We start from the raw sequence: 22,963 nt of genomic DNA, 5'->3' as shown, positions 1-22,963 counted from the left end.
TGTGTGAGTTTCTAGTGTAGATGAGTGCTTTAAGACAAGTGTATGGCCAGTGGATCTAAAATTGAGAAAATTTTATCCTTTAACTTACTGTTACTTTATTTTTGAGAATCAGGGTTTGTCCCTCCTCTCCCCCTGAAACGAAAGCATGTTTTGATTTTAGTAGTTGGCTGTCTTAGTCCTGAAGTGGGCAGTTGGAGTCTCACAGGGACAGGAAAAGTGAGACTGCAGAGGGCAGCTGGTTGTGTGGCTGCTGATGTCCTGGTGACTGTTTTTTCTCTTTGTTTCTGCTGTCTCCCTAGGCTTCCCTGGAATCCCAGCGAAGGCTTGAGGAAAGGCGGAGTGATCTGCCATCTCGTGCCAATGGGGAGGTGGTGTACCTTCGAAGGGGCTCTGCCCCCTTGAGAAAGGCTGAGGGCTGGCTCCCCCTGTCAGGAGGTCAGGGGCAGAGTGAAGACCTGGACCCCCTCCTTCAGCAGATCCACAACATCACATCATTTATAAAGCAGGCCAAGGCCGCAGGCCGGACAGATGAAGTGCGCACCCTGCAGGAGAACCTGCGGCAGTTGCAGGATGAGTATGACCAGCAGCAGACAGAGAAGGCCATCGAGCTGTCCCGCAAGCAGGCCGAGGAGGAGGACCTGCAGCGGGAACAGCTGCAGAGGCTGTGTGAACGGGAGTGGGAGCGAGAAAGGGAGCAGTTCCAGGCGGCATCCTTGCATACACGGACCCGGTCCCTGGACTTCCGAGAAATCAGGCCTTTTCAGCTGGAGCCCAGCACAGAACCTTGCACCCACCTTGCTCATGCTTTGGATCTGGGTTCTTCCCCAGTTCAGAGCAGTGCAACTCCCAAGACCCCTTCACCCAGCTCTGCTCTTGAGCCTATCAGAGTGTGGTCTGGGCCCCCAGCCCTTGGCCAGGAATTCTTGCCCCAGAGCACCATGTCACAGCAACGCGAGGTGCCCTCCCTAAATCCCTTTGAAGAGGAAGACTCCTCTAGCCCTACAGCAGAGGTCTCTACCAGCCCTCGTGCTGCAGAGCCTTCCTGTGGCCCTCCATCCCACATCCTCAAAGAGTACAATCCTTTTGAGGAAGAGGAGGAAGAGGTGGCAGTGGCGGGGAATCCCTTCACTAACTCAAACAGCCCAGCACCCAACCCCTTCAGTGAGGAGGATGAGCGGCCTGTTCCTGGCAACCCCTTTGAGGAAGCCACCTGTACCAACCCTTTCGAGATGGACAGTGACAGTGGGCCAGAGGGCGAGGAGCCCATAGAGGAGGAGCTCCTCCTCCAGCAGATCGATAACATCAAGGCGTACATCTTTGATGCCAAGCAGTGCGGTCGCCTGGATGAGGTGGAGGTACTGACAGAGAACCTGAGGGAGCTGAAGCGTACCCTGGCCAAACAGAAGGGGGGCTCTGACTGGCCACTGGGCAGGTAGAGCACCTTTGCGTCCAGGGGCCTGGCAGGAGCGGGTTGGTGGAATTGATGGGCAGGAGGCAGGATGAGAATTCAGATGCATACAGGTTAGGGGAGGAAATCTGCTATTTCATGCTGTGTACTTGGAGGTTTTTTCACTACAATTGAAAAATAAATGGGATCTAGAACAGGAAGAATCAGCATTCATTTGCTGTTTTTCCTGGGCTTTTTTTTTTTTTTAATTGGGTTTTCCCTTTAGAAGGGACTTAAAATTTTCACTACTGAGATATAACTAAATGCATTTCTGTTGGGTCCTGGTGTGCACCTCGTGGGTCCATTTGTCCTGTCTAGTCTTTGGTCATTATGAGTATTATAGGGCAGCCTTATGTAGGGCCCTCTGTTAGCCAAGACTGACAAGGTGGATTCCTTTAAACCGCACTCTCCTCTGGCAGAAGCCTGACCCCGTTAGGCTGTGGGTTCCTTTCCCTGGATCTTCCTCTGCCCTACTGGGTACATCCTGCCTGTGTGAAGGAAGGGGTCAGGTATGCTAGGAAGGTGCCAGTTTGGACCCAGGAGATCCCAGCACTTTTTTTTAAGAGAGGGTGATGAGGATGAGGTTTCACCAGGGTGTGTTTCCCTCTCAGTTTAAGTTCTTGTTGGTCTCTTTTAGGAAGTTAAATTCCCAGTGCTGCGGTATCGCTGTAGTCTGATCATGAGCTTTTTAGAAAATAGAAGTGGTAAACTTTTTGGTTGATCAAGGTCGTATTATTTGGGAAAAGAGTCTCCATGCAAATGTTGTCTGTTCTGACTCCTGGAACAATTGTCTGACCCTGGAGAAACCTCCTTGAGCTTTGGCAAAATGACTTGTAGCTGGGATTTCTTAGAGGCCTTGTCTGTAATGTAGGAATGAGTGATCAGGAGGCTTTCGTGGAACATTGTCAGAAGCTTCCCTAAGTCAAAGGTAAATCAAATAATTTCCAAGGCTAGTTGATCAGCCTTCTTCCCTTTTTGTTCATCCTGTCCTGACTTGCGGCGCTGGTGAGATTTTTCTTCCCAATGTTTAGCATTAAAAAACTGAAATGTTTGAAGAAGCACAACCCAGGACCATTCTAGTAACACGGCAGTTCTTGTACTCTTCACCAACTAAGGGCAAAAAGGGAAATTGTTAATTTAGCTCTGGTGCTTTGGATTATGGGAACATAACCCTTAACTGACATCTGACATCATGATATCCAAGTGTGCTCAGCTCTGGGTAGAGTTCCTGTAATTACACTTGTTAATTAATGAACAATAACTGACCACTAGTCACTTTATACCCCTTAACTAACTCTGGGCCATACTCTCACTGGTTACTGATGTGAGAGCTAAACTTCATTTTGTTACATTCTGGGAAGACTCCTGTTGATCTTGGAAATGTTTGAAAAACATGTGGTATAAAAATATTCTGTATTTGTGTTGACACTATTTACATTTCTTTAGCACCTGCTGGATCTTTGGGTTGAATGAAAAGGGGGTGTATAGGGATGTGGGAACGGGGAGTCAGTGGAAGGCTCTTTGCATTTGGGTTCTGTTCACAAAGGAACATGAGTGGTTACTAACGTCAGCCAGTACCAACCTTGCTGTCATGGTAGTTATGGGAAGTTGGCATTCAGGCATTTAAAACGCTGCCTCATACAGGCGTCTTTTCTCCCTTGAGGTCCATGCCCTTCATGCTGTAATTCTGGAGGCTTCATGGATGGCTGTATGCTCCTCCCTCCTCACTCTGTCCTTTCTCTCTGACTGAAGGGGAGGAAGCTCTCTGCCAAAAAGCAGGTAGTTCCTAAATGCTGCCAAAGCTGCTTTACATCATAATTACTTTCCTTATGAGAATATATCTCTTTCAATTAGCTGCTGGTTTCAATTAAGACTAGTTTACTAAACATACCCTTTCTTTGAAATCAACCATAGGTAGCAATCTGTACGTAACTAAGCATTGAGAACCACACATAGGAAACATTTTTCAAACAAACAAACAAAAAAACCCATACACAAACCCTCCCTCCCTCCAAAACACTGAGTATCCTAGATCAAACTAAAACCCTCTGATATGATTGAATTCTTCTATGGCCGTACTCTTCCACAAATTCTTTAATTTAATTCTTCCATGGCTCTCTTCTCCTATAATCATAGACATGATAGCAGTTAGAATTCGCTATCCCTCAGCAGTACCATTTCCCAGAATTCACACAGGCACACAGTTGGATTTACAGAGGTGGGTTAACATCGGAAAAGACGGCCTATGAATTATAATCACAACTTCAAGTTCTTGACTCGTGGGTATTTCACCTCCTGCAGTCCTTCATCAGAAAACGAGCAAGTTCTTGATATAGCGTTGGCAGATCTCCCAAAAACAGATCATATGTGGAAGAGACTTTGGCTTTTTCTTTTATGCCTTGTTTGTATTTTTCCCTGTCTAATACACTAAGGATACTTATTCAATGTATTTGCAACTCAATGTGTTTTGTTGTTCAGACACTAAAATGTACCTGAGTCACCATGAGCCATGCAGTAGATTGGATATTTGCATAGTTAGTTTGGGACTCAAAGTGAGAAGCTGGTCTCTAACAGGTTAGAGTCTGTGGTAGCAGATTATGCTGGTCATCTGCCAATAATGGAGACATTGATTTGCATGCACTGGGGCCTGGTATTGGAACCTTTTTTAAAAAATAAAATAACAAATATTAGTGGTTGGAGATGTGTATGTATATGTGCATGCGTGTTGCATGAGAGTCACCAGATAACATACCTTCCCCACTTTCTTCATGACCTGAGTATCAGAAGATAGCCCTAGCTCCTGTTTTACCTGTCGGCTTAAGGCCTCCAGACAGAATCAAGGTCACTGGGCTCTTATTGGGTAAATGTGAGTTCCAATTCTGCCCTTATCCCCAGTTACTCCTGCAGCATTAATTAGATGAACCATTTTACATAAGCACAGTGTAAAACTTTGCAATCCTATTATCCCCATGGAAGAAACAGGACTAACAAGGTTGAGGAACCTTTCCGCTGCCATTTGTGCCAGGCCCTGCTACATATTCACACAGCCTGCATTTAGGTCTAGCAGGCCTGTGAGGTACTTACTCAGGTATTCATCTGACAAATGAAGAAAAAGGTTGAAAGAGGTTAGCCTGGCTGAGGTCGCACTGCCAGTCAGGGCTGGAATGAGGATTTAAAGCCTGGTCTGCCTGACCCACGTGGCCCTAAGTAGCAAGGAGGGTTTGATCTGGGCCAGGCACAGTGGGAATGCACAAGCATTGTGTCTGGCCCAAAGGTGGCAGGGATGGGCAGGTTAGAGCTGCTGAGTGGGTTTCTAATATTGATATCACTTGAGCCTTTGACATGGAACTTCCTAAGACCTGTATAGATTACTAAACCAGGAGGAGATAATATTTAGCACTCACTGTGGGCCAGACAGAATGCTACGTATTATGCATGGATTACCTCAATCTTCCCAACAACCTCAGTTTACAGATGAAAAAATGAGTGTGGTGAGATTAAGCAGGCTCAGGGTTATACCACTGGGATTCCAGCCCAGGTCTGTCTGACTCCAAAAACCCAAACTGCCCTGGCCTGCTTTGTATATGGACACTCATGTGTCTAACATGGGATGGGGTATTTCATCCATAGGAAGTGTTCCCTGTGGACTTTAAGATCAAAAGCTCTTCTGCCTAAAACTCTTCAGTAGCCTAGCACAGTTTAAAAAATCCGCCAGAACAAACTTCTGGTTTTAGCTCAGGCACACAAAGAGTTTGGAAGTTGTCATTCCTGTCCTTACAAGAAAAAGCTGGACAAACTGAAAATCACCGACTTTTCTTGGACCCTCAGAGAACTGCCTTCGCAGGACAAATGGCCACCCCAAATCTGGAAAGAGGTAAGTTCAGAGTCACAGCCGAGATCTGCTTACTTGGAGCAAAGCCATTGGAACCATACCTGTTAGGAACATTTTGACAAATTGCTGGGGCCGAGTGTTCCAGCGCTTTCAATCACATGGTTCTCCTGGTAACCAGCCCCCATCCCTTGGGGCTTTCCAAAAGTCACTTCATTTGCATAAACAGGTGTGTTTGAACTGGGGATTGTTTTAACAAAAGATGCTCCTTTCACTTTTAACCAGAGCCATTTCAGGGAGAGGGACAGAATCCAGAGATTATGACAAAAGATGCTTCTGTTTCATTAAGAAAATGACAGGCTTTTAGGAGCTCTAGCTGGGAACGAGGAACAGGGGCCAAATATACATATCCTATGTAATAAAAGCCTAATATGCTAAGTATCTGGTCGTCCTGTGACCAATCGATTGTTCAACCAATCAAAGCATAATATGTTAATAATATGCTAAGGCCGCTCAACTGCTCGCTAGCACGTGCACGGACCACCAGGGGGCAGACAGTTGACTGGTCAACCAGTTGCTATGATGTGCACTGACCACCAGGGAGCAGACGACCGGTTGACCAGTTGCTATGATGTGCACTGGCCACCAGGGAGTAGATGCTCCAACCAGTAAGTTAGCTTGCTGCTGGGGTCTGGCCGATCGGGACTGGGCGAGACGGGGCCAGACACGTCCTGGAGCCCTCCCGTGGTCCCTACCCGGCCCCGATCATGCACTGGTGAGGTCCCTCGGCCTGGCCTGCACCCTCTTGCAATCCAGGACCCTTTGGAGGATGTCGGAGAGCTGGTTTTGGCCCAATCCCACAGGCCACGCCCCTTGGGAGGGTGCCAGATGCAGGGCTCAGGGCTGGCGAGTGCTGCTGTGGAGGCACAAGCCTCCGCTGATCAGGACTGATTGATTGCGCAAGTCTGCGGCAGGTGCAGTGGGGCCAGGATGAGTGGGAGCAGCAGGTAGGAACTGCAGGTGGTATTGGACAGCAGGTTTTGACCCGATTCCTGCAGGCCACCCCAAGGGACTCCACCTGTACACGAATTTGTGCACCGGGCCTCTAGTATTGTGTTATATTACAACTAGAGGCCCAGTGCACAAATTCGTGCATGGGTGGGGTCCCTCAGCCTGGACAGTGATCAGGGCTGATCGGGGCCATCTTGCCCAGTCCTGATCGGGGCCAATTGGGGCCGGTTGGCCAGGGGGAGGGACTGTGGGAGATTGGTCGGATGCGGGAGGTTGGCTGTGGGAGCACACTGACCACCAGGGGGCAGCTCCTGCATTAAGCATCTGCCCCCTGTTGGTCAGTGCACATCATAGCAACCGGTCAACTGGTTGTTCGGTTGGCCAGTCATAATGGTCTCTTAGGCTTTTACATATATATATACTAGAAGCCCGTTGCACGAAGATTCGTGCAATAGGCCTTCCTTCCCCTAGCTGCTGGCACCAGTTTTCCTCCGGCACCCAGGACCCAGGCCTTGGATCTGGCCACAGCAGAGAAGCCAAGCCTTGAGGCTAGGGTTCTCCCCTCTGGCCGCAGTGAGGCTTGGCTTCAGTCTTCACTCCATGCTTGCATATGCAAGTTAACCTCCCTCTTTGTTGGGTTAATTTGCATAGTCACTCTGATTGGCTGGTGGGCGTAGCAGAGTGACACCAATTTGCATGTTTCTCTTTTATTAGTGTAGATAGGTATCACAGGGATAAAAAACATTTATGATGGTCATAGCCCAGGGACACAGGCTCACTAAAATACTGAAATTTTATCATAAGACTATAGACCAATTTCTCTCTCCCCCATACCAACAGAGCTCCAGTAATAGCAGTGGGTTATAGCTAAAAGAGCTACAAACACAAACTCTTTGAGGAGGACTATCTAAAGAAGCCCAAAGTCAAGAGGGGAGGTAAAAACAAAGATTAGAGGAATTTGAAGTCTCTAGCACCTACAGCAAGCATGTCAAACTCGCAGCCTGCAGGCCGCATATGGCCCACAACGAATATTTTTGCAGCCCAGCCAATATAACAGCATGTAAGAAACGTTTTAATAAAAATTTCATAACTTAATTTTTACAATATCCTGTTATACATAATTAGTAATAACGAACTACAATGTTCGCTAATTGACTGATTACTATCATGTGTTGTATTCATTTCCCTTACTCGTCTTACGTGCAGGTGCACCATTTCTCTCCACTCATACTAGCAGTGAATATTTTAGTAACCGCTTGCCATGTCATTAGTCTTGTACTGACTTGTTTGATGTGCACAACAGAAAATATTTCGCTTTCGGAGTACAAGAAAAATAAGTCTGCATTACGCGCATTAATTTTTGTGCAGTTATTCAGTGTCTGGTAAGTTAATGTTCAAGAAAAATACTAATTTTTATTAAAATGTATTAACGATTACTCATTTATTTCAGTCCTTTGTATTCAGCATGTCTCTATTGAAATAAACCTACATTTCTATGAAAATTGAAGCTTTTGTTTTTTTGCGGCCCACATAAAGTTAAACCTTGTTTATTTGGCTCATGTTAGCCTTTGAGTTTGACATGCTTGACCTACAGCTACAGCAAACAAACAGTTCAACCCCTAGTCAGATTATCATAAATCCACATACTGAAAGCTTTTTTAAACCTTGGTTCCTATTACCCAATACAGCCAATATTGTCTGACTTTCAACCAAAATGACAAGCATGCCAAAAAAGGCAAACAAAACAAAAATAGTCTGATGAGACAAGGTATCAGATTCAGATATGACACAGGTGTTGGAGTTGTCAGGGAATTTAACATTATGTTAAGGAGTCTAATGGTGAAAGTAAATAATATGCAAAAACTGATGGGTAATGTAAGCAGAGATAAGAAAACTCTAAGAAATAGTCAAAAGGAAATGCTGGGGGAAAAAATTAACAAAGAATGCCTCTGATGGGCTCATCAGTAAACAGGACACAGCTGAGGAAAGAACCAGTGAGCTTGAAGATAGGTCGACAGAAATTTCCCTACTGAAGTGCAAAAGAAAAAAAAATATCAAAGACTCTGGGAAAATTTCAAAAGCTGTAAAATTGGGATACCAGAAGGAGAGAAAAAAACGAAAGAATGAAGAAGAAATATTTCAAACAGTAATCGCTAAGAACTTTCCAAAATTAATGACAGTCACCAGTAACCACAGATCCAGGAAGTTCACAGAATACTGAGCAGCATAAATGCCAAACATCTACACCTAAGTGTATCTTATTCGAACTGCAAAAACCGAAGACAGAGACAATCTTGAAAGAAACTAGAAGAAAAAACTATTTTGCCTATAAAGAAACATAAAAATTACAGCTGACTACTGGTCAGAAACTATGCAAAAAGACAGTGGAGTTGAAAAATTTAACGCTTGGAGAGCCCGCCCCCCCCCCCCCCCACGAACCTAGAGTCCTATATCTGGCAAAATTATCCTTCAAAAGTGAAGGAGAAATAATGTTCTCAGATCAATAACAGTAGTACTTCATAAATGCATGTCATCCACGTTTGGCTTATGAAAAATATTGAGGTCCAGAGCTGTTAAGTGGTTAAATCTGGAAGGGGTATAGCCAGTTTTTTTTCTTTTGCAAATCAGTTTTTTTAAAGTCAGTGTTAGATATTGCATAGTTCGAACCTTTTATTTTGAAACTGGAGAAGCTGAGAGAAAGAAAACTGACTTATTTGAGGTTGAATAGAAAGTTATTCCCCGATTTGGTATCGGGACTCAGCTCTCCTGATTTATGTTCTGCTGTAACTTTGTTGTCTGAATGATTGAGTTTGATCCTATTTAAAAATATTTTTTCTTGTGGGGGAGAAGACGACTACATAGGAAACGTTTCAGGAGGAGGGTGCTTCAAAGCGAATCTGGACGTGCTCCCACCTCCAACGCCTTCTCAAAGCACCGGCAGCCCAGGACTACAAGTTCCAGACTGCCCTGCGGCACCCGCGTTGGCTGCCGGGAGGAGTCTCCTGTGAGTCTGCGCGGGAAGTGGAAACTGCGCGGAGGAGCTGCGGTGGAAGGTCCGCCGGCGGCGGCGTCTGGTCACTCCTCGCCGCTGGCTTCGCGGCTCGACCAGCGCAGCCATGCCCATGAAAGGCCGCTTCCCGATTCGCCGCACCCTGCAGTACCTGGGCCAGGGGGACGTGGTGTTCAAGGACACGGTGAAGGTCATGACGGTGAATTACAACACGCACGGGAAGCTGGGCGAAGGCGCCAGGTCAGTCCGCGCCTGTGAGGGCGTCCCCCGTGGTTGGAACAACGGGCTAGTGACGTGGAGACCCGGGACAGCGCTTAATTCTGGGTCTGGCCCCGAGGTTGGTGCTGTGGCCCATGTGACAGAATTGGAGGCTGGAGCAGCTTGGCCACGCCGTGCCCGCTGAGGTCGGGAGCGGAGGACCAGCCTCCCTCCCACCTTCCTCCCGGGGGGAGGACAAGGCTAACCCGGGGAGCCACGGCCTCCATAACCGCCTGGGACCCCCAGGCCGGCGGTGGAGAGGGGGGGCAGCCGTCTGAGTGGAGCCCAGCCCAGGGGCGACGGACCTGTTCCGGTCCCTTTCCCACCGGCTGCTGGCTTTGGGCGCGTTGCTCTCAGTGTCCCAAACGGGGATGGTGCTGATGCTCCAGGGCCGCCGCGGGGACGCAGTGAGAGCGGTAACAGCTGCTGGTTGTATGTTCTTACATGCGCCGCAGGTTCTGAAAGCTGCTTGTGCCTTCTCTTCATTGGTCTGTACAGAAACCCCGTTGTGCCCAGGAAATGCACAGAGAGGCTAGGCAACCTGGTACCTCTGCTCCGGGGAGAATTTCAGATTTGTCAATAAGCCAGAAGTTCAGATTCATATGTAAACCTCTGGTGTTTAAAAGGCCAACCACTCAAAATAAGTCTGCAAGTCCTATTCTCACCCGCTCAAGTATTTTAATGCCCTCTAGGTCAGTGGTTCTCAACCTTGGCTGCACATTAGAATCACCGGGGAATCTTTTTAAAGAACGAGGCCCGGAAATCAGGATTTAAAAAAGATTCCCAGGCGATTCTAATGTGCAGCCAAGGTTGAGAACCACTGCTCTAGGTAAATAGGATACAGCCAGCCATGTGTGTGTCTTGCTCCTAGTGGTAAGGCTTGCCTTTCCCACCTGTGCCCTTTTTGTAATTTCGTGCCCTTGGGTTTGACCTGCACTTTCTTTGCTTGTTCGTGTGACCTCAGCATTTCAGCTGTCCCTTCATTCCAAGTGCTAGTGGCCAGCACTACCGCCCCGGGGGTAGCCATAGTCTTGGGCTGTCTGCTGGGTGTGTGGGGAACTGGTTTGTTCACTGAGGGCTAAGTCCCTACTCACCTGTGCCAGGTGTTCTTGCCTTTAAGATGCAGTAAGAGAAGTAACAGCTGTTAGTATTATTGAGTTCTGCGTTAGCCCTGAGCCTCCGGATTTAGGTAGATTGGCTAATTTGATAGTGACAGGACAGTGTGAAGTCCAGATGCTAATCACAGCCCTGGTGCTTTCACTTACTAGTTGTTGACCGGGGGCAGTTTACTTAGTTTTTCTGACCTCCTTAGTTGTAAAACCCTGCCTGTGGGGATTTGAGAATAAAGTGCGGTGCTCAACTAAAAGTTACCTACCGTTCTCAAGTCTCTGCCCATCCTGCAGCAGGAACCATTTAACGATCCTGTTAGGGTGTGAAAAAGTCCACACGGATGGATGTCTTGGTTTATTTGCGATGTTGGGATTCTCTGCTGCGGGGCCGGAATTGAGGTTAAGCTTATTAGGAAGGTAAATTCAGTCTTTGAGCTTCTAGCCCTGTGTGCTCTCCTGGTCTTCAAGGCTTATAAGTAGCACCTTATTTCCACTTCCTCCCCTAGAAGCGGTAGCTTTCAACTTGAACCATTAGAGTTTTACCTCCATATAGTTAAGGAACTTAGAGAGCTACTTCTCACTTTCTTAGCTTTAGACATGATCTAGTACAGCCGTGGGCAAACTACGGCCCGCGGGCCGGATCTGGCCCGTTTGAAATGAATAAAACTAAAAAAAAAAAAAGACCGTACCCTTTTATGTAATGATGTTTACTTTGAATTTATATTAGTTCACACAAACACTCCATCCATGCTTTTGTTCCGGCCCTCCGGTCCAGTTTAAGAACCCATTGTGGCCCTCGAGTCAAAAAGTTTGCCCACCCCTGATCTAGTACCTTGTCACGATGGAAGACGTGGGTTTAGCTCTTTCACTACCATTGCCACTGCCTACCCTCAACACATGTATACTGCTCGGCCCTCCCACTCCCCAATCTTCCCAATATAGTCATTTCAGAATTTGGATTGAATATTCAACGTTTAAATTAATATGATTTTGAAAACACTATATACAATTGAGCCAAATAGAGTACTATGATTATTTTTCCTTTTTGTTTTTGCAAAGATTTTTGTTTTCCCTGGAATGAATAATTGTCATTGTTTTTCTTTTGTTTCAACTCAGATTTTGCCCCAATTATGGAAGTCTCCCCAAATAAATGGTCACATAGTCAGGCTTTCTGTTGATTCTGTTAAATTTATCTTCTTGAAAATAGACTTCAGGCTCCAGTCTGGACCGCTTGTCTTACATTGTCATCTCTTTGGCATCAACATTGAAGCTCAGAGCACTAACTTGCCCTGGTCATACAGCTAGAAAATAGTAGTTGGGTGATTGTCCTTCTGTCCTATGTACCACTCACATCTTTCTGTCCTCTGGTGTATGGGGCAGGTTGCGAAGGGTGCATTTAAATTCAGATCATTTGGTCCCTGGCTGGTTTGGTTCAGTTGGTTGGAGCAGTGTCCCATGCACCGGAAGTTATGGGTTTGATTCTCTGTCAGGGCATATACCGAGGTCGTGGGTTCGATCTCTAGTCGAGGAGGTAACTGATCAATGTATCTCTCTCACATCTATCCCTCTCTACCTCATTCTCCCTCCCCCCCTTCCACCCTCTCTAAAGTAAATAAAAAATAAATAAGTAAATTCAGTTATTTGGGGAGCCTTTAATTAAGGGACTACTTACAAAGGTGTGGGGAGGATTGGGTAAAAGAAACCACAGGGAACAGTGCAAGACTCCAGGTCTAGGCTAGCGGAAGTGAGGGGAAGTCAGAGAGGGCTGCTTTGCCTGGGACTCAGCCAGGGGACATGCTGGTGAAATAAACACCCTGTTGGCCGAATGCAACAGAATCCAGAGAGCAAGGAATCCTGTTTCCATAGCCCACGTAGGTTAACCATTCAATGCGGAGAGTAGGTGGAGAGGGACCCAGACACACAGTTGTATTGTAATGATTCAGTCAGACCTCTGTTGAGGGGCATTTAAGTTTTTTCTGTTCCTCTGCTGTAACTAATAATGCTATAGTAAACCCCACCCATGTCTTTACATTCAAATGTGAAAATATCTAGAAGCAGTAGAAGAATTGAGTCAAGATCTATGCTTTTAAAATTTTGCTGGTTCCAAACTGACCTCTAAAGAGGTTAAACCAATTTATACTCTTCAGTAAATGTTTCCTCACTTCTGTAACTTTTAATTTTTTTCAACCTTCACCCGAGGATATGTTTTATTGATTTAGAGTGAGAGGAAGGGAGAGAGAGAGAAACATTGATGTGAGAGAGAGACATCGATTGGCTACCCCAGTATGTGCCCCAACTGGGGATTGAACCCGCAACCTAAGTATGTGCCCAATGGGAATCCAACCTGCAACCATTTGGCATATGGGATGATGCTTTAACTAACCGAGCTACCCAGCCAAGGACCTTCTATAACTTTCAAAAAATCTTTAGCAATCTAAGGGGTGAATGCAATTATATATATATATATATATATATATATATATATATATATATATATATATATATATATAGTTTATTTTTTTAAAATATGGAACGCTTCACGAATTTGTCATCCTTGCATAGGGGCCATGCTAATCTCTGTATCGTTCCAGTTTTAGTATATGTGCTGCCGAAGCGAGCACGAATACAATTATATATATATATATTTTTTTTTAATGTATTTTATTGATTTTTTACAGAGAGGTAGGGAGAGAGATAGAGAGTTAGAAACATCGATGAGAGAGATCGATCAGCTGCCTCCTGCACGCCCCCTACTGGGGATGTGCCCGCAACCAAGGTACATGCCCTTGACCGTAATCGAACCTGGGACCTTTCAGTCCGCAGGCCGATGCTCTATCCACTGAGCCAAACCGGTTTCGGCGAATACAATTATATTTTAATCTACATGACTATTGGGAAGATATTGAGAATCCCTTCATATGATGATAGGTTTTTTGGCTATCTGCCTATTTGTGGCTTTTGCCCTTTGTTCTTGTTGAACTGTAAATCTTAACTAATGATGGGTAAAACACTATGACAAGGGAATTCGATTTTTTTAGAGACAGACTGGCAGGGAGAGAGAGGGAGTGAGAGAGGAAGAGAGATTGAGATTTGTTGTTCCATTTGTTTATTCATTTGTTGATCTTGTATGAGCCCTGACCAAGGATCAACCTACAACCTTGGTGTATCAGGATGATGCTCTAACCAACAGAGCTACCTGGCCAGGACCTCATAAGTTTTAATGTAGTTACACTTATATTTTAAATCTTCTAAGTTGAAAGGTTTTTCCACTTCTAGATTGTAAAAATATTCTATTGTTTTTATTGTATATTTTTAAATTTTTGTACAATCTACATGAAGTATATTCGATGAATTCTACATATGAATACACCTGTGTAACCATCATTTAAATAAAGATCAAAGATATTCATAGCTCCATTTTTATATTTATACTTCTGCTTTGGTGAGCTTTAGGTTAGTGTGCAGTGTGAGGTAGGGATATAGATTTCTTTTCCCTCAGATGGCAAACCAGGAGTCTGAATACCCACACTCAGAACACACTAACATTCCTGAAAGCTGCTGCTTTTCTCAGCCTTTTTTGGGAGGCAGAGTCCTCTGAGAATCTGATGAAAGTTCCGGACCTTTTCCCTTGAAAAATGAATAAACAGGTATGCAAAATTTTAGGTTAAAAACTCTTGTTTCATGGGCTTAATTTTTTCTCCTTTGCAGGAAATTTGTGTTTTTCAACATACCTCAAATCCAATACAAAAACCCTTGGGTGCAGATCATGATGTTTAAGAACATGACACCATCACCCTTCCTTCGATTCTATTTAGGTGAGTAAGGGGGCCTCTGCTGGGCTCCAGGACTGTCTTTCCTCCCATCCGTCCTTCCTTTCATAGCAGTCAGGTGACCTGAGGTACAAGCTCTTGTGAACATTGCTCCTGTCACCTTGGCTTCAGTGGCCATTGAGATCTGGATGCCTCTTCCCTCTCCTTTGCCAGACTTGTTTCCTGTTGCCTTCATATGCCTCATACCACACAGACTAATTTTTCAAAATTCCCTTGCCACACCTTTGTTTATGCCTTTGCTCATGCCATCCCTCTGATGAAATCCCCTTTCTACTTTCTTTGCTTATTTAATTAAAAAAATAATCCTTGAAGACTCATCTCGGGCACCACTTCTCCCAGGAAACCTTCCCTCTCCTGTCTCCCAAAGCCCCTCTTAGGCTGGCCACATCCTCTTGAAAAGTATATGTCTGTGTGTGTCCACCTGGGACCAAGTGAACTTTATTCAGTTAAATATGGCTTAGTACCCAGAAGTCAGAAGACCAGATATTTTGGTGTAGCTCTCAGTCATTCTGATCCTGAGCAAGAAACATTCCCATTGCTTTATTTCTTAAGTAAAGGCATAACATCTACCTTACATGGTTAAGAGAATCAAATGAAGTCTAGACTGGGAAATGCTTCGGGGAACAAAATAATGTTCTTCCCATTTTATTTCTGGCCCCAAATGGCCAGATTATTTAGCAAATATGCTAGGTACCCAGGTACTGTTCTAGGTACTTGGGTATCAGGGAGCCATACAAAGATCTCTGCCCTTGTAGAGATAATACTCTAGCAGGAGAGAGAACAAGAAACTTAACAAGACAGTATGCTAGAAGGTGTGATGAAAAAAAAATAGAGCAAGGTAGGTAGGTGAAGAGAGTAGGGGTGGTATGACAATTTTGTGTATATATTGTGTTTGCATTGAAAAAAATTTATTGAGGTATAATTTACTCATAATAAATGCACAGGTTTAATGTGTATAGATTGATGAGTTCCTACAGTTGTGTTTTATGTCACCACTTTCCCAATGAAGATGAAGAATACTTATTTTTATTGATTAAAAAAAATATATGTACTTGTTATCAACTGAGGATATTTTTTAGAGTGGAATGGAGGGGGAGAGACAGAGAGCAACATCGATGTGAGAGAGACACATCGATTGGTTGCCTCCTGGACATTCCAGGACTGGCTCATGGGATCGAGCCTGCAACTGAGGTACATGCCCTTGACCAGAATCCAACCCACGACCCTTCAGTCCGTGGGCCGATGCTCTAAACACTGAGCAAACCAGCCAGTGCTTTAAATATATTTTTATTGATTTCAGAGAGGAAGGGAGAGGGAGAGAGAGAGAGAAAAACATCATTGATCAGCTGCCTCCTGTACGCCCCCTACTGGGGACCGAACCCAAAACCCGGGCATGTGCTCTGACTGGAAATCGAACTGGGACCTCCTGGTTCATAGGTCGATGCTCAACCATTGAGCCACACCGGCTGGGCTATTTTTATTGATTTTAAATTTTTTACTTTTATTTTGAGAGAGACAGAGAGAAAAACATCGATTGGTTGCTTCTTGCATGCGCCCCTACCAGAGATTGAACTAGCAACCTAGGTATGTGCCCTGACCAGGAATCGAACCTACACCTTCTGGTATACAGGATGATGCTCCATCCAACTGAGCCACTCTGGCCAGGGCTGAAGAACATTTCTATTACTCCAGAAAGTTCTCTAGTGCTACTTTCAAGTTAATTCCCCATTCCACCAGAAGCAACCACTGTTATGATTTCTTTCACCATAGTTTATTGTTGTTTGTTTCAGAACTTCATATAAATAGAATCTCACAGTATCACATTTCGTACCACTCAGGAGTTTTCTCGTGTTTCGCGCGCCATCTGTTAAGGACCGCTCACGAGTGTTCTTGTTTTTCACGCCCATGGAAAAAGGAGCGAATCTAGATACTTATGTAAATTTTGTTTGGTCCCTCTTCATAGAGGAAAATGTTTTACGAAGTACCATACGTTTAAAAAGTACTAGGAACTTTAATTGTTTAATAACGTGCAGTTTGCCCAAAAACGTGCGGCGTATGTCTTAGAGATTTCTATGCGGTACGCAATGTGGTATGTACTTTGTGCCTGGCTTTTACTCATGTTTTTGTGACTTATCCATGTTATATGTATCAGTAGTTAATTCATTTTTATTGCTAAGTAGTATTCCATTATAGGAATATACCACAGTTTGTTTATCCATTCACCTGTTGATGAACACCTTAGTTTTTATTAGATACCAAGACAGAAGTATGAGATTTATTGGAGATAAAAGAGGGGTGGGCAGGGAAAATCTTCATATGGCAAAGCAGGTCTGACATTTCGAAAAGGAAGGCGGTCTGGACAGGAGGCACCTAAGATGGTGGTGGAGCTCTTAGGAAGTCTGGGCCGGCCCCAGGGGAAGTCGTAGCTCCACTCGGAGCAGAGATGGCTAGATCCTAGACCTAGGCCAAGGAGAGCCTGGGCATGGCTCTGGTGGGTTCCAGAAACAGCAGCTGGGCTCTCAGCTGGCTGCTCCTTGCAGGAGGGCTTCCTCGAAGGAAGCTTTAAGTGGTGGGCCTCCCTGGCTGTGAAGGGTTGTTCCAGGTTTTGGCTACTAAGATAAGGTGCTTGTAGTATCTTCTCACATAAGTTGTCTTTGTGGACCCAGGCGCTCAGCTCTGCAGAGCCTATGCCTCATGCTGAAGAGATGTATAATGTTCTTAGAAACTGCTTAAAAGGTTTCCAAAATGATTGAGCCATCTCACCTCCAGGCAGCAGTTTGATCACATGGACCTTAAAATCAGAGAACCTCTCTGGCTGTGATCAGACGTCCATGTGACTATGAAGAATGGCCAGATATAAAACATTGCTGGCTTTGAAGATTGAGGAAGGGGTCATAACCAAAGAATGTGGTTGTGATTCCACTTATATGTAATGTTAGAACAGGCAAGTCCATAGAGACAAGACAATGTTTGCTAGGGGATGGGATTGGGGTGGTGTGGGGTATAGGACATGACTGCTTAATTGGCAAAAGAGTTTCTGTTTGGGGTGATGAGGAAGTTCTGGAACTAGATAGTGGTGATAGTTTTACATTTTGAATGTACCAAAACCCACCAAATTATACACTTTAAAATGGTTAAAATGGTAAAAATGGTAATTTTTATGTCATGTATTTTACCATATACAAAAGAATTTTGGCCATTCCAATGGGTTTTAATTGAAATTTTAATTTGCATTTTCTCATAACTTTTTGTTACTAGCTATTCAAATATCTGTTTTGTAAAGAGTATAATTGTATCTTTTGTCCGTTTAAAAATTTTCTGAACTCTCCTTCTCTTTCACTGATCTATGTCTGTCCTTACACTAGTACAGTACTAATATCACACTGCCTTGGTTTTTGTAGTTTTATAAGTGTTAAGATCAGGTAGCGTAAGTCCAACTTTGTGCTTTTGCTCCCCACTCCCAAATTACTTTGGCTAGTCTAGGTTCTTTGCATTTACATGTAAACTTTAAAATTGGGCAAGTTTCTGGAAAAAAGCTTGTTGGGATTTTGATTTGAATTACATTATAGATCATTTTGAGGCGTATGGATATTTTAACAATATTGAATTGAGTATGTTTTGTGACTATAATAAATGGTATTTTTAAATACCATATTTCATTTTACAGTTTTTTGGTTAGTATAGTTGATTTTTGTTGTTGTTAATCCTTACCTGGGGATATTTTTCCATTGACTTTTAGAGAGAGTGGAAGGGAGGGGGAGATAGAAACATTGATTGGTTGCCTCCCACACGCTTCCTGACCAGGGCTCAGGATCGAGCCTGCAACGGCGTATATGCACTTGACCAGAATTGAACCTGGGACCCTTCAGTCCGTGGGCCACCAAACCGGCTAGGGCTAATTGATTTTTGTATATGGAATGTGTCTTGCAACCTTGCTTATAAACGCATTATAGTTTATTTTCTAAATTCCTTAGAATTTTCTACATACACAATCTTGTCATCTGCAAATGCAGTTTTATTTCTTCCTTATCAATCTTTTTTTTTTGTCTTAATTCATTGGCTCAATTGGCTGTAATGTTTTGCATTTTTACCAGTAATGTAAGAAAGGTTCCATTACTCTGCACCCTTACTAGTACTTAGTATTGCCCATTTAAAAAAATTTTAGCCACTCTTAATAGCTCATTGTCACGACTAATGACTAATTTTGGTTAAATGTTTATTCACATATTTTGTCCATTTTTTAGTTGGATTGTCTTGAGTTTTGAGTTCTTTATATAGTTGAGATACAAGTCTTATCAGATATATGCATTCTGTACATTATCTCCCAGTCTATTGCTTATGGTGCTTTTTGAAGAACAAAATTTTTGGGTTTTAAATTCAGTGTATTAGGTTTTTTTCTATAATAATGTTTTTGATGGCATATTTTTGCCTAGGTTCTAAAGATTTTCAAAAAGTTGTAGGTCCCTGGTCCATTTTGAGTATTTTGTTTCTTTTTTTAATGTTGGGAGTAAAAGTCTAAATTCATTTATTTGCATGTGGCTATCCAATCGTCCCAGCACCATTTGTTTAAAGGACGATCTTTCCTCACTGAATTGTTTTGGCATCTTTGCTGAAAATCAATTGACCATAAATATAAAGGTTTATTTCTGGACTCAATTCTGTTCTATTACTCTGTAGTCTTTTTGACTTGATTACTGTAGCTTATAGTAAATTCGAAATTGGAAAATGAATGTCCTTCCTCCATTTTCTTTTCAAAATTGTTTTGCATGAATTTTAGGCTAAATTTATCAGTTTCTACACAAACACCTGCTGGGATTTTGATAGGGATTGCATTGAATCTATAGACCAGTTTGGGGAGGATTGCCATGTTAATGACATTGAATCTTTCTATCCATGAACATGGAATTTTTCTATTAAAGTAGTATGCTTTTGTACATACCTAAAAATTATATCTGCTCATGTATAAAGAAATATTGGAAAATAAATGGTAGTATATAATGGGTTATGTAAACAAATATATTTACTTTATTGTTAAAATATTTCTCCTCTAGCAAACAGCAAATCACCATTTGAGGCTGCGGCACGCTCTTCTGAGTTCTCAGCCACACCCCCTTTGCTTTCTGTTTTCAGATACTGGTGAGCAGGTTCTTGTGGATGTAGAGACCAAGAGCAATAAAGAGATCATGGAGCACATCAAAAAAATCCTGGGGAAGAATGAGTGAGTTGCTGGGGTTGACCTGGAGGGGAGCAGAGGTCTTAGCCCAGAGATTTTGAGAGAGAGGAAAGGGACAGGTTCTCTGACTGTGAGCCAGACACTCACCAGAGTGTGGGCTGGAGAGTCCATTCCATCTGACTTGGCTGCTCACCAGGTGTGTCACAGTAAGTCATCTGTCCCTCCTGGTCAGTGGGAAGCTGAGATGCAGCTAAAATCCTTGCACTGTGTGGCCGGAAACATATCCCAGTTTGGAGATGGTGGGTGACCAACCCCGGGGCCTGCCGTGACACATCCCTTTTCTCTCCATGGAGGAAAGAAGGGAAGGGAAGGAAGCGGAATATCTTTGAGAAGGCACCTGGAGGCATTTCCAGGCCCCTTTATTCTGATGGTCTCACTTGTCAGAAATGGGGCTGCCCCTCAGCTGTCTGAGGGCTATTCCTGTGCTGGCCTGGCGTGAGTGTGCTTTCCAAGTGCCTCCTGCCCTGGGCCTGACACTGCTCACATACTGAAGGCCTTCCCTGTGGAGGGCAGGGATAGGTTTGAGGAGTGAGAAGCGTGTTAGGAGACACAGGAGGTCCAAGTCTCCCCGGCTGAGGATGGCGCCCACTCCGAGAAGTTCTGTGCTTCACAGAGGCTCAGAGAACTGTTGCCAACACCTTGTTGCTGTCTGTGCTCTTTGGCAGGGAAACCCTCAAGCAAGAAGAGCAGGAGAAAAAGCACCTTTCTCATCCAGCCCACTTTGGACCTCGAAAGTATTGCCTGCGGGAGTGCATCTGTGAGGTGGAAGGGCAGGTGCCCTGCCCGGCCCTGGTGCCCTTACCCAAGGAGATGACAGGGAAGTACAAAGCAACTCTGAAAGCCAGTGCCCAGGACTAAGGCCCCAGGCCTGTGGGTGAGGGTTACCTTGGCCACAGGGAGATCCCAGTTCTGTCCTCAGAGACTCTGCCAATAAAATGCTCCTTAATCATCCAGCAGCATGGTGTGTATCCAGTCTGCTAGGCACAGGAGGAAGGCCTGCATGGGAATAGGACTTTGGGATCAGGACGGTGTAGGGCCACAGCCTGTTGACATCTTGGTCTTGTGGCCTTTTCCTTGTCTCCACTGATTTCGACTCCTCTTCCAGACCCTACTCTGAAAATTCAGTTGAGTCTGGTTGGAGCTAGTTGTGGCTGGCAGTGTGGATATTCCCTCCATTCAGGCTCTCTGGGCATCTTTCAGAAATCCCGGGGCAAACCTTTGTGCAGTGCTCACTTTTAAATTAAAGCCAGCTGACCTTTTCCTCCTGAGGGACCTGGCTGTGGAAGCTGCCTCAGTTTACCTTCTTGTTCAGTTCTTGAGTTAAAGTTTGGAAGAGGGTGTGAGGTGTTACTTAGTAGTTCTGCCTAGTAGTCCTTTCCTCCTTAGGACATGGATATTGCTGCTACTTGAGTTTTGCTGGTTTTAGCGCTTAGGAGACACCAAAGCCCTCTAGGGTCAGTTTAAGAATAGGTTTACTTAATCAAAAGTAAAGGACCAGCTGGACTACAGACCGGTGGAAACACAGACCAGGAGACTTTGACCAATGGATGCAAGCAGGTGGGCTTATGGGGGATGAGGACACATTTGTAATACCTTAACCAATAAAGAAATTAAAGATTTTTTAAAAAAAAGGGCTTACAAGAGCAGGTTTAAGGTCTGAGTTCCTCTCTGATGGGAGCTTTGGTCAAAGCATAACACTTGCTGTAAAATGGGAATAAGGGCATTACTCCATGAGGTAAGTTAGTTATGGGAAATGAATGTGAAACTAGAATGTGTGTTTTGTTGTTAATCCTCACCCAAGGATATTTTTTTCCCCATTGATTTTTAGAGAGTGGAAGGGAGGGGGGGGAGAGAAACATCGATGTGAGAGAGACACATCGATTGGTTGCCTCCCACATGTTCCCCAACTGGCCGGGTATCCAGCCTGCAATGCAGGTCATGCCCTTGACCAGAATCAAACCCAGGATCTTTCAGCACACAGCTGTTACTCTTTCCACTGAGCCAAACTGGAAAGGGTAGAATGTGTTTTATTTGAATGTTGGGAGATTATCCCACTAAATTGAGAAACCTGGCTCTTTTTACATTTGATGCTCAAGTTATGGTTTCCTGTGGTTTTGCACCAGACCTGTGTTCAGGGTGATAGCCTTGGAGGGATTGAGAAGGGGAGGTCTGTTTGGGTCTAATGTGTAACTGGCAGGTTTACTTCAATTTTGTTTAATTGAAATTCAAAATCTTGGTGCCCTCTCCCCATCACCATTTTGAAGGGTGGCTAGAAAAATTTATCCTCCATTCTAATCCCTAGTTTCAATTTCTGCAGTGTTTCTAACAATCCCACCTGCTGACTGCAGCATGGCCTTCACACCAGCTGATTGGACTTCCTACTGGGCCTCCAAGCCTTTTCCGAGAGTTTGTTCCTTTTGGTCTGTCTCCACAGCTGGTGAGACAAAGGGCCTTAGGGAAGTATTCCTTCCTTACTTGGTCCACAGGGCCCAGAAAGGTAGCTAGCCAGGATTGCCCCAAACCAAGCTAGTGACCCTTCTTTAGAGAGAGAATAAATGTCCAGTGCCTGATGGGAAAGCACCACCATTACTGTTTTTTTCATGTGCTATTTCATAGACATAATGATTCATGAAACAAACACCACTAGGGGGCATTATCTCTTTAAACAGTTGTCTTCCATTTCCTACTTCAACAATGATAAAAGATTTTAAAATTTACAGAAATGGGAGGAACTTATTGGAGATGATTGCTATGAGGATTTTTATAATTCATCTAGTTTCTTAATTTTATTCACATAACCAATGCTCGCCAGATGGTTTTCAACCTTGTTCTGCTGAAGTGACCAATTTCCTTTTCCTTTTGAAAGCTATTTGGCTGCCAGTGGGTTCTGCCAAGAATCTTGACTTTGGACCTCAGAATCCTCACCTGTAAAATGAGTCAGATGACTTCTGAAACTTTAAGAATATGTCTGCTCTGGTCCGAGGCCTGGCTCTGTGTCTGTGATGGCAGTCTGTGAGTTTTGGCCGCCCAAGCCCTGTTCCAGAAACAAGTCCAGTGAGCCATCAAATGGATGGGGCTAAGTCGCTTTTGGCTAAGGTGAGATGAGAGCTACAGGGTTCTGACTACTAAGGCGCGTCCTCACCACCTACTCGGTGTTTAGGTGAGAGCGCTCTGGGGACTCCTGGTGGTCAGGCATGTTATTACTATTGTGAGGAGAAAGGATAAACAAGATGCAC

General features: G+C 44.4%; 3 protein-coding genes and 1 pseudogene across 13 annotated transcripts in view; 2 read left to right on the top strand and 2 right to left on the bottom strand.

Moving 5' to 3' along the window:
* RBSN (rabenosyn, RAB effector) overlaps positions 1–9,311 on the top strand; it is a 33,601-nt gene extending 24,290 nt beyond the window's left edge. For 3 of the 11 annotated variants that reach the window (XM_023749624.1, XM_023749621.1, XM_023749626.1), the window contains 3 exons: positions 300–1,355; positions 5,276–5,321; positions 9,138–9,311. In XM_023749624.1, coding sequence (XP_023605392.1) covers positions 300–1,355; positions 5,276–5,321; positions 9,138–9,295 — 1,260 coding nt within the window. In that variant the 3' untranslated portion in view covers positions 9,296–9,311. Of the gene's footprint in view, positions 1–299; positions 4,138–5,181; positions 5,506–7,127; positions 7,348–7,493; positions 7,738–9,137 lie in introns of those variants that run through there. The other 8 variants (XR_002827993.1, XR_002827997.1, XR_002827994.1 and 5 more) reach the window with 8 other exon arrangements.
* MRPS25 (mitochondrial ribosomal protein S25) lies at positions 9,290–20,683 on the top strand. The gene is made up of 4 exons (XM_006083800.3): positions 9,290–9,537; positions 14,373–14,479; positions 19,625–19,712; positions 20,393–20,683. The coding sequence occupies exons 1-4, from the start codon at positions 9,404–9,406 to the stop codon at positions 20,583–20,585; spliced, it is 522 nt and encodes a 173-aa protein (XP_006083862.1). The 5' UTR covers positions 9,290–9,403; the 3' UTR covers positions 20,586–20,683.
* On the bottom strand, positions 13,186–13,285 carry LOC111824926 (annotated as a pseudogene).
* A 783-nt stretch (positions 20,684–21,466) lies between the features above and the next one.
* The window catches only part of NR2C2 (nuclear receptor subfamily 2 group C member 2), an 83,957-nt gene continuing 82,460 nt past the window's right edge, over positions 21,467–22,963 (bottom strand). The window contains exon 17 of the transcript XR_002827999.1: positions 21,467–22,930. The gene's annotated coding sequence lies outside the window, so the exon portion shown is untranslated. The remainder of the gene's footprint in view (positions 22,931–22,963) is intronic.

This window comes from Myotis lucifugus, unplaced genomic scaffold (assembly GCF_000147115.1).
Source record: "Myotis lucifugus unplaced genomic scaffold, Myoluc2.0 scaffold_8, whole genome shotgun sequence".
In the NCBI taxonomy this organism is placed as follows: domain Eukaryota; kingdom Metazoa; phylum Chordata; class Mammalia; order Chiroptera; family Vespertilionidae; genus Myotis; species Myotis lucifugus.
This window is presented reverse-complemented; position numbering and strand designations above follow the sequence as displayed.

What these genes read in the sequence shown, in the direction of transcription:
- MRPS25 (XM_006083800.3), top strand. Translation starts at nt 9,404, where the DNA reads ATGCCCATGAAAGGCCGCTTCCCGATTCGCCGCACCCTGCAGTACCTG. An exon ending in CTTCCTTCGATTCTATTTAG is followed by an intron (nt 14,480 to 19,624) that starts GTGAGTAAGGGG and finishes TTCTGTTTTCAG; the next exon opens with ATACTGGTGAGCAGGTTCTT. An exon ending in AAAATCCTGGGGAAGAATGA is followed by an intron (nt 19,713 to 20,392) that starts GTGAGTTGCTGG and finishes GCTCTTTGGCAG; the next exon opens with GGAAACCCTCAAGCAAGAAG.